Consider the following 12,035-nt stretch of genomic DNA (forward strand, 5'->3'; position numbering starts at 1 on the left):
CGTATCCAATTACATTGTAAAATGTCTTAAAGGAAATAAATAATATTGTCTATTGTCAAATAATATTGTCTATTGTCTATTGTCAAATATACCTCAGTAGTTCTAGCTTTATAGGTAACCTGTACATATCATGCTAGATTTTTTTTTAAATCAAGAGTATAGAATTGTTCATTACTTGCCAGATATGTTCGGTTTATTAATAGCAAGAAACATATTGGCTGCAGACATTAACTGTAAAATTTGTAGGGTTAACAAAGGGCACACTACATTGTAGGACAGGGAGCTGCTATAGTGATGTCACTGCCATGGGGTGTCTGAGCGAGGCCTGTCATCTTTGTTTCAATTGCAAACCAATGTAGTGCTTGACTCTTATTGACTGCTAAACTACTTACAGTTGATAATTTTTGTGAAATAAACTATTTTAAAACCCAAAGACCACATTATTGGTAGGTATTGAAAATGCCACAATTCCTGAAGCTAAAATGTTTAAACTATATTTGTTTGTTATTGAAGATTTTTTTAATTACTAATGAATGCAGTATGACAAACTATTCATGTGGATAGGATTATGCTTATAAACCCTTATTCAACTTTTCCAATGATTAATGGCCATGATGAATGTAAATACATTGTAATTATAGAATAAAAATGTGACAATAGTTTGTTGTATACTTTACATTTTTTAAATTTTGAAATTGTTATGTAGTATAACATTTATTTCTAAAGTAGATGAACACTAAATTCGTAGAATACTAATTTCATTTAGTGAAATGTCGAATTTTTATTTTATCAACTTTAGATAAAAAAATCTATAAGATTATATTTTTATGCAGTTGGATTAAGCTTTTCTGTTTTTGAAGTTCTTGAGCCCTTAAGATCCAAAACTTTTGTTTCTCTCCCACCCCCTAAGAACTTTTTGTGAGTTTGTAAAATTTGTTATACCAAAAAGAATAAATTCATAAATCTTAGGAAAAATATTTGTACTGAATTAGAAGCACTTTAAAAGTAAATACATTATTCTTTTAATAACCGAGGATAACAAAATTATTATTGGGTCACAAAGAAAACAATATAAGTAACTATCAAGGTGCCCACTTATCAGAAATCCTGGGAATCTAAATTTATGCTTACATTTTTTGTGTCAGGAAAATGGGAAATATATTTTAGTTGAATTGTAAATACTAATGGTAAGTTGCTTCAATTGTTTTGATTTTTTGCTAATATTGTTCTTGTATCACAATTTTGCCTTGGGGAAATTTCAAGAAATAGACTTTGGGAGGCTTAGTAATATGGTAATTGGTAAATGGTATGGCATAGTAATTTACTTAAATTTAAACTTGAAATTCATAACCATAACACATGTAATAAATAATGATGCAGAAATTGGACAATGTCGGTTAAGTAAAACCCTTAACAGCCATGTTTTGTTATCTTTGAGGGTATATAATTTTGTTTAACCCTTTCGGTGCTGGGCATTTTTTAGGATTTTTTTCTAGAAGTGCTAAAATTTTTTATACGATCTATCCTAAAAGTGCTAGGGTAAAAATGGCAATTTTGCATGCTTTTACTTAAAAAATCATATTTTACTTATTATACAAGATAATAACTTGAAATTTGATTTGTTTTGTGTAATATAGTACTGCCTACCTAAAAAAAATATTTAGCCAAATTTTAAAAATAATTATATACATGTATATATACATAAATCTTATGCTTATATATTTTTTCTGATTTTGAGCCTGTAAAAAATACCAAAAATAAAAAATATTAATATCAAATGCATTGTTTCCTAAAAGTATACTTTATGATAAATAGGTCCTGAAAACATCATATAAATTAGATTATTTTTACAATAGTTATAAAAAAATAAAATTTTATTACCTGAACGTTTTCAAGTCTGGTGGCTAAAGGAGTGGCTACTTGCTGTCTGGCACAAAACACACTGTCTTATAAAAACTAAATAGCACTAATTATTGTATATTTTAAAATATATTTACACTATGTACAGTTGGTTTTCATTTTTTTATTTGCAAACATGCTTTACAAGGCACTCTGCATGTACCCCAGCCCCACAACGAACACACGGTTCGGGATCTTCGCACTTTTCCTTCTGGGTGGTTGGTTCCAGAGCAGCACTTGCAAACTTTTTCATTCTTTTCAGGAAGTTTCCTCAGTCCAAAACCATTCTGTGGGCCATCTCCCCCACCCACAATGTTTGCAGGGACACATTTTGTTGCAAGATATTCGTTTGACAGATCTTCAATTACGTCCATCATGTAGTCAGCCCTTTCCATTCTTCAATGGGTAGTGTTCAATTTATACAATATGTATAAATTTAGTATCATACGGCCAATAACATTAAACAATACTTTTTTCACGTGTTTCATTGACCTCCGTTCATCCAAGTAGACATAATAATAAAAATATTACGCTAAACAGCGCTACGAAAGAAAAAAAAAACGGAACAACAATATATCGTGTCTTAGCACTTTTCGGGAATAAGACAAGAAACGATATATCGTGCCTTAGCACTCTTCGGGAAATAGTCGATAAACGATATATCGTTCCATAGCACTGAAAGGGTTAAAGACAAATTAGCTCATATACCTTTTGATAGATTTAAAAATAATTTCTATTCCTAGCTGTTGGAGAATCCATTATATAGCTTAAATGAATTTAAAAAAAAAAATAAAAATGTTGATTTTTAATGATTATTGCTTTTTTGTATTCTGTTACAATCACTCTTGTGCTGTATAAGCTTAATTATTGTTAGTTTTAATATTTTAACATGGCTGTAATAATGAGGTGTATTTATGACTTTGTCAATGATGTTGTACATTTTTGTAGCAAATAAAAATGATGAAATGAAATGAGGTTAAATGTGTTGAAGGCTAATCTCAAATATACAGCATCCTTCAAAAATATTTGGACTCGATCAACAATATTCAACAATCTAATCTGCCGATATTTGCTGCATCACTAATTATTGTACGAAAGTTGTATTCATGTTCCACCACTTCCAGTTTGGAAAAATATTTGAAAATAAAATCTTCCTTTATTAAACTATTAATGAATCCTTCCAATCGGAAAATAGTCATGCTTATTCTTTTCTATGTCCATTGTGGTAGTTGATCAATACTGGCAAATAGTCAAGAAGAAAAACAGAAATGGACGAACTCTTTGTAGTATGAGCATTATCGTTGTCTATCTAGTCCTGACAGTCAGACACATTGGAGGTAGGAAACCAAAGTAAAACACATTGTGTTTCTGTATACAATATTTGATTATAAAGTTATATATTCTATGTCTATGTTCATGCATACAAGCATGTCTATTCACGGATGTCTGCTGATTGGCAGGACACGAATTACCGATCGTTAAAACATGTTTCTGTTTGGCAAACCATACATACATAATCTAATTAGCAAACTATTGTACTCTTATAACTATTACTTTGCTTGCAGGTAGTGTTCTCTATATTTTTATCTTTGTGCATCGCTCCTGTCAGCAAGAAGAGTGCACTTATCAAGTTCATCATTTCAAGATTGAGGAGGGCAAACGTTCTAGTTCATTCTGTAATGAGTAGATTACAAGTATTAGGTCTCTGGTTATTGTTGCAGGCCAGTACGAGACGTCTGAGGACTCAACCAGTCAGGCAGCAAGCAGTGTAGTCAGTGATGAGGGTGCACCAATATTAGGCCGCCGTGCCGAGAGAGAACGTGATAGACTTTCTGATTCTGATTTCTCGGATGACTCAGACTGGACTCCTTTTAAGGTACATCTCTCTTTTTGTACATTGATTACAAATTTGGACTATGCTAAGATGTGTTATTGTCACAAATTTTTGTAAGCTTTTCTTATCGGGAGATGTTATCAATAATGATTTCTGATAATAATGCAGCAGCCTACTCTTCTATTTTATGCAGGAGTATTGCAATTTAACAAAGAATGTCAACTCCCCTTACATTAATTTTAAAAAGTTCCCAAGTCAATGTAGGGTTAGTGGTAATAACTACAACTTCTAATCTGTCTCCTCTTGCCATTGCATCAACCCTTCATCTAGTCCAAAATGACATCATTTCAAAAAAACAATGTCACTGAATAACCTTATACAGAAAAGTTGTCTCAAGATATCCTGAGGTCAGTGATGTTTGGAAGGAAGTATCCCATCTTGATCCACATTTAATATTATCTCCAGGAATGCTGTGGACTTGAATTTGAGCAATATTGGATACACTTATCTTAGGAGAAATCTCACATCACATTGCATAGTGTCAGCTTCACAATGTACCTTTTTAGAAGTCACAAGGGCATTTGGTAACATGGAGCACATTCTGGCTAATAGAAGCACCAAATGGCTTTCAAGACTATTCGACAGTATTTATAGTGGCTGACAAGAGATTGCAGTTTATTGTTTAGCCCAGGCGGTCACAAAAGGTGATTTCAGTGTTGTTTTTTTGTGTTTTCTTCTTGTTGATATTATTTTGAAAGCCAAGCTCCAAAATTTGGACTCTTACATTACAAGCCAACAAGTAAGTTAGTTCTTTGGCTTTTACCCACATTCTTCTCTTGTTTAAGTTGAAGTCGAGACTTCATACAACTCTGGATTAAGTGGTGTTAGCCAGGGATTTATGTTCAGTCTGATGTAGTGAAGTTTGCTGTCTCTTGTCCTGCCTAACAAAATTGAGAAGAGACATATGTTGTTACAACTCTCACATTTACTTTGGGTGAATATCCTTCCCAGATATGGGACACTTCCCATGATAAAGCCACTGCATTGTCTTGGTGTAAACTTCTAATTCGAGTCAGTTTGAAGGAGGTTAAAGAAAACCTTAAAACTTATGCATTTCATCATATCACATAAAAATTTCTTAATTTCTTATTTATCATCGTTATTATTGTTTTGTGGTCATTAAAAACCCATTTTGAGAGTTAAAATAGGAAGTGTGCTCAGTTTGTAACACATATTCTGAGATGTACAGTACATGGTTGAAGTCTGTCAGAAGTGCAGTATTAAAGTTAATAGTATTGTCTGTTTGTTCTGCTATCACTGTGAAATATTGTTAATGTCAGAGAGCTCAATTCTGGACTTAATTTCTTACTTGTTTAGGGAATAACGACTAGGGTTCTCAGAGGCATAACAGAACATGAGGACCAAAGCTGAGGTCTGATCGTGTTTAGGGAGGGTTCAGATCTGTCCACCTATTCTGTGTGTAGGAGTTGGGACTTAAAGGAGTCAGTATCGTTAAGCTTATGATAATCCATCATTTCTTTCTTCTTCTAGTTCCACGTCTTACCACATTGTTCCCAGTTAAGGTAATGCCAATGTAAAGACAATGGTGGTTTATTTTGTTTCATTATTAGTGTTTATCTAATCTTGAAAAATATGACACATAGTACTTTGCCTAATGTTATACATAAATAAATGAAACAAACATTAAACAAAGTAGTACTATGTGTCATACTTTTTTAAATCTGATAAACACTAGTAATGAAACACACACACACACACACACACATATAAAGATTGCAAATGTCTCTTTACAATCCTGTAATTTTGTCAAAATAATCACCAAAAATTAAGTTCAAGCAAAATATCACTTTATTGTTTTATACGACAGGAAGCATATAAGTTTCATATAACTATCATGCTATACAGAAAGAAACACTGATCCTATGAATATGGCAGGGGCGTACATTGACCAAGTTTCTTTAAGTTACTTGAAACTTGTTACAAACTTTCTTTTAAATACTAAAATTTTTGCAGAGACAATCCTAAGTTATTGTTATTTTTGTATTTATTGTGGATCTGAGTTGAACATTAATATTATGGTTCGTCTAAAGTACCAATAAATCATAATTATTGTAATGTTTGAATTTTTAGGAGCAAGGAGGATTTGGTAGCAGATTATTTGATTTATCCGATTTGGGGAAAAATCTTCTTTCAGATATTGAGTATTCATTGCCAATGAGGTAAGTTGTGTAAAATAATTCGAACTAAATTTTAGGTAGATATTATGTTACTGAAAGTGAATAGCAACAATACTGATTATTTTAATTTAATATACTAATTGAATCAAATATCAAATTTCTAGAAGCAAGACAAGTGTCTACTGTAGTTAAATCAATGCCAATTAAAATTTTAACATATTCCTAGAAATTCTATACATCATTTTTAGGCATTGTGAGAATTATAAACTTAGCCACTGGTAGTAGTGCGAGGACCATTTGGAAAGTGACTTCCATTTGCTCACTACACGGGAAGTGGAGGGCCGCAATTCTTGGGCCAACGACCATATTAGGTCAGTAGGCAATCAACTGTGGTAAAGTAAATGTCGTTCAAACTCCTAGTTTTTTCAGTAGGATTAATGTGTGCTACAATGAAAATCCCTCAAGTGTAAAGTGGATGCTGTCATTAGATTCTTTACACCTAAGCAATATTCTATGGTGGCAATTCACAGAGAACTTTACGCTTTGTGTAGACCAAAGATAATAAGTGAAGGAGTTATTTAAGAACTAAAGTCCCTGAACGAAAGAAAAATGAAATGCCTTATGGTCAGTGATGGACTTGTTGAGAAAACCATATGAAGATTGTGTTTTATTAGGTAATTCCATCTTGCATTTGAATAAATAATGTGAGTTGATTCTAATTATACTGATAGGCAGCTCCAGGTTTAACACTGGTAAAATTCAAATAAAATGTCCCAAACTAATATTTTGCATTGTTCTGAGTCCGAATATATATTAGAACTATTCTAGCTATAGATGGAATCACATCACCAGATTCTGTGTGGTATTCCACACAATGTTTTACTATTAGTTTGGTTAGATTATTTTTATCCATTTCACCTGAATGTTACAGGCTTACTGCTGGAGAACAAAACACCCTGTTCTATTATGTCCATTTGCATTGTTCTGAGTCCGAATATATATTAGAACTATTCTAGCTATAGATGGAATCACATCACCAGATTCTGTGTGGTATTCCACACAATGTTTTACTATTAGTTTGGTTAGATTATTTTTATCCATTTCACCTGAATGTTACAGGCTTACTGCTGGAGAACAAAACACCCTGTTCTATTATGTCCATTTGGATTGTACTGAAGGTGTACTTCTGTGCTCTCCAACAAGTTCAAACTCTGGCCGCCTAAAATTGATACTGGACAACTTTCGAATGATGGCACCATTGATTCATGATCTGTTACAAAATACAATGAGATTCAAGGTAATATTTGTGTGTTATAACATCCCGACTGTTTGGCATTTTTTTATGTAACCCAACCCAATAATGCCAATGTATAACTGTGTTTTTTATAAGGGATTTTTTTTTTTTAATTTCAATCTAAAAACAAGCAATTTAAAAAACCTTATTTTGTGAATTTTTCTTTCTTTTAATTACAAAACAAAACCACAATGCTGCTATAAACAACTATATAATTAACTTACATCAAAAGAAACAGCAGTTTTCTGACAGCTGATATTAAGCAAAAAAGCAATAGTAGAATGAAAAATGTATTACGAGGGGTATCCAAAAAGTAAGTTTCCCTGTTCTGTAAAAAGACGCGTACGTAACACAGCGTGCAGTTGTGGGCGGGGATATGTAGCGCGGTTCGGTTGGCAACAGGTGCGCCGGTCACTGGCCCATTGTCACGCTTCTCAGTCAGTTGCTGCCCAAACATCATGGAGACTCCACTGCGTTCTGCCGCCAGTTGCGAAGTCTGTAGTGTTATTCGTTTCTTGACCGCCAAAAACGAAACTGCCGTTGAAATTCATTGTCAGTTGTTTCAAGTGTATGGTGAACATGTTATGTCCGTTCAGATGGTCCGTCGTTGGCGTGCAATGTTTTTGGAAGGAAGAGAAAATGTTCATGACGATGAGCGTAGTGGCCGACCGGCCAATTCTCGGCAACCTGACGTCATTAATGCTGTACGAGCAGTTATTGACAATGATAAGCGAGTGACTCTCGATGAAATTATGGATAAACTGCCATCAAGTGTTGAAGTTAGCCGGTCATCTGTGCACAATATCATGACAGAAGATCTTCAGCTTGCAAAAGTGTGTGCAAGATGGGTGCCTCGCTTATTGAGCAATGCCCATAAACAACAACGAATGGCTGCTGCCCAGTCTTTCTTGCGATTGTTTGATGATGAAGATGAAAACCTTTTCAGTAGAATAGTCACTGGTGATGAAACATGGATTCAACACTCAACTCCAGAGACCAAACGCCAGAGTATGGTGTGACAAAAAAAAGGAGAGGCAGCTCCTCAAAAAGCCAAAGTTTTTGAGTCGGCAGGAAAGGTAATGGCTACAGTTTTTTGGGACTGCCGTGGAGTGTTATTGATTGACTATCTTCCTCGTGGCGAAACCACAAATGCAGAAAGGTATTGTGAAGTTCTCACCAGACTTCGGCGGGCAATACAGAATAAACGGCGCGGACTTTTGTCGCGCACGGTTCTGCTTATTCAAGATAACGCCCGACCACACGCTGCTCGTGCAACAATGGAACTTTTGAGGAAATTTAAGTGGGATGTTTTTGGTCATCCTCCATACTCACCAGATCTTGCGCCTAGCGATTTTCATCTGTTTCCGGAGCTGAAAAGACACCTTGGCGGTCGGCGATTTGCCAACAGCGATGACCTTCAAAATGAGGTGGATACTTGGCTTAAAAATTTGGCGGGTGAATTTTGTGATGCTGGAATAAAAAAACTACTTCCTAGATACCAAGAGTGCTTAGAAAGGGATGGTAACTATGTAGAAAAATAAGGTATGATGTAAAAAGTTGAATAAATGTGTTTCAGTTATTTTTTGAGTCTTTTTAACTTTTTCATAATTAATGGAAACTTACTTTTTGGATACCCCTCGTAGTTCAAAATGTCACCAAATAAAATAGAATCATTAAAATAGACATTGGGTTTAGAAGTCAGTGAGCATATTTCTAACAATTCTGTGAGTTAGCCTAACCAATCAAAATTAGCTGAAAATGTAATATTTAACCCTTTTAGTGCTATAGCGTCTACGTCGTAGACGCAGCGTATTTATATATATATATATTGGTTCAGTTTATGCAAGTTACTGGCTACAAACGATGACAGTTCATCTAAAAGCCACAGAGTAACGATATTTGTATATTTAATTGCCGGCGACCAGCTGTTTTACGTCATTAAAGTGAAATAAAAAGGTCAGTAAAAAAAGGATATTTACGTTGCGAGCGAACTGACGCTGTGCTTTGTTTACTCTGTTTTATCTTATTTTATCCATTAAATTGTGTTACAATTGTGAAATACTACTTCATTAGTATTCCAAATCATTGCATTACTTCATTTTTCATTTGTGTTTTCCATTTGTATTATATATTACTAAGTTACAAACTATATGTAATACGAACATTGTGCAGGTTATGATGAGTTACTTCACCTTTTTTTACAGTTTCATTACTGAATAAAACAATTGTTTAGGTAAAAAAAGTGTTAACTGTGCTTGAATTTCTTCTTTTATAAATAATAATAAAGTTAGTAAAGCATTTAAGGTAATAATAGTAAGTGTATTACTTTTTCTCTTGAGCGTTTCAAACATTAGGCCTATATGTAGGGCAAAATTTGGCGCAGACAACATATTATATTTTTCATCCACACTTCTTATTTATTGTGTAAAAATAAAAAAAATCAAATATATGGAATTTGTTTAGTTTTAGTTGCTCTTTCCGATTGTAGCATCAGAAAAATAATATAAAATTGTTTGCATACTAAAATTGTATGCCAAAGTGAAAAACAATTATTAAAAAATTTACATTATAAAGAAACATTTTTTTATAACAATCCAAATATGTACAAATGTATTTTTTTATTTATTTTTGTTTATTGGTTATTTATCTTCAATACAAAAAAAGAATTAATAAGATATGACCTCAAATAAGGAAATAGTAAGGAATTTAATAAAACACTGCATTTATGCACTAAAATGCTTAGCACTCTTAGGTATGGCAATGTGCCAGACACCTTAGCACTAAAAGGGTTAAAACCATCAAATGTTTTTAAAAATACACTATACTGTTTTTTGCAACTATTCTTTATTACCATCCATCACACATGTACAGTGGGAGGGAGGGGGAACAACTTATGAAGGAAATAAAAAAATGTATGTCAATTGCATGACTTATTTGGATTGTAAAATGTTACTACTATTTTAAAGAGAGTTATTTGTGATATTAAAATCACCTAAATTGTCTAAGCACGATTCACACATTAATAACCTATATTAAAATGCCTAGTATTTACTATTACGCAATAATAATGTATTGTTATTATATTATTTTTCTTATGTAGTTAATAGATAAAGTAATGGAATATTTGTCTTACTTTATTGTTTTAGTAATTTGTTAAGGATTTTTAAACATTATAAAATTACACAATTTTTAAATGTGTTTATAATTTTCAGAAGTTAAAAGTCCAGGAAGTTTCTGATTGTTTGATAAACAAAACATTAATTGCAAACAAGGAACATGCCATGTTGTTTGAATGTCCACCTGCTAAGAATGAATCATCAAAAAAGTTGGCGTCTCTGACCTACTGGGTAGTTGGGTAAGTCAATATATATTCTGTTCACAACTGTTAAACTGTTGTTTTTATTTTTTGTACAGGAGATAAAACAGAGATAATGAGGGATGGGATTGTTCCGTTTTTTGTATTTACAAGGTAGGAATATGCCAGACTACATTTTGCCTAACAGGCTTTGTTGAAGTTGCATCCACTTTTCATTATCAAGATTTCCTGCGGATAGAACAGAAATAATAGTCCCCAGGTAGACAGAAGAGAAATTTTGCCAGCTTACTGAGCGATAGGCTTCAATGACACTCAGCCAAGTCTCATAGATTGACATCCACCATCATCAAACTCATTCTTGTCTATGTAGAAATGAAGTTTCATGCAAAATGTTAAGTTCATAGCTAAATTTGTTCTTGAGTTATTCATCCGGAAAGCCACACAGGCAGAAGAGAGATTTTACTAGAACTCTTAGTGGTATACAAAATTTCAAGCCTATATAATAAGTTCACTCTCTAATTATTATCACCTTTGATAACATTAAGCCAAACTCTATGTAGAAGTATGCACAATCATGGAACTTTTTATCTTGTCTATTCACAAATAAACCAATATCAAAGTATCTGTCAGAATACAGCTAGTCTTAACAATCAATCCAACAGTAACCAAATTACATATGAAAATGTAAAATTATTGTTTTTCTTTTGTTTATGAATTTTTGTTGTGCAATTTTCTCATTGCCATCATGGTTACCCATAAGACTAATGTAATATTCACTAATGCTCGGCCAAATCCTATGAAGACATGTACCGTCATTGAACTCGATATGGCATATGTGGAAATGAAGCTTTTCTACAGGTTAGTTAATTCTGGAGATATAATGTGGACAGACAGATAAACAAAAGAGAAATTTTACTTGCCCTCATAGTGATAAACGTTGCTAACGCTCAGCCAATAAATCTTCAGAAAGATAGGTACAACTGTTGCCCTCACTGTAGAGGGGAGGAAGGTAATCTGATGGTTGAATTGCAAGTGATTAACTGCAATGTGAAGTACAGTTAGGTAACTGCAATGTGAAGTACAGTTAGGTAGGTAACTAAATAAATACATTAACATTTTTTAATAGTTCTGTGAATACTAATCCTTTGGCACACTAGTTTTAGTACAGGGTTTTCGTGGTTTAATGGTATCATGGTTTAAATTAATTTGTTTTTAATTTTAAAAGCTATTATGGTCATAAATGCCTTGCAAAACGTAAAATAACACAAATTATGTGGTTTTATTTTAAATAGTAATTACAAATATTCAAAACAGGTTTTTGGGTCTGACACACTTAATAAAGAATGCACAGGTGCAGAAATTGAACCTGCAACTCCAGGGCCAACTCCCATGTCCAAGAATAGTGCCTTGGACCATATATCCATCCTGATTTAATATTTTGGATGTACTTTTTTGTTACCCTCATCTTCCCCTTGTGCGTCTGTTGAGGATTGG

At 33.2% G+C, this 12,035-nt stretch overlaps 1 protein-coding gene across 1 annotated transcript in view; it reads left to right on the plus strand.

Moving 5' to 3' along the window:
- The window catches only part of LOC124361249 (protein inturned), a 46,208-nt gene that overhangs the window by 32,595 nt on the left and 1,578 nt on the right, over nucleotides 1–12,035 (plus strand). Inside the window, 4 exon segments of the mRNA XM_046815294.1 lie at nucleotides 3,621–3,775; nucleotides 5,885–5,973; nucleotides 7,051–7,228; nucleotides 10,438–10,580. Of these exon segments, the coding sequence (XP_046671250.1) occupies nucleotides 3,621–3,775; nucleotides 5,885–5,973; nucleotides 7,051–7,228; nucleotides 10,438–10,580 (565 nt within the window).

The sequence above is a fragment of the Homalodisca vitripennis genome, chromosome 4 (genome assembly GCF_021130785.1).
Source record: "Homalodisca vitripennis isolate AUS2020 chromosome 4, UT_GWSS_2.1, whole genome shotgun sequence".
Lineage (NCBI taxonomy): Eukaryota > Metazoa > Arthropoda > Insecta > Hemiptera > Cicadellidae > Homalodisca > Homalodisca vitripennis.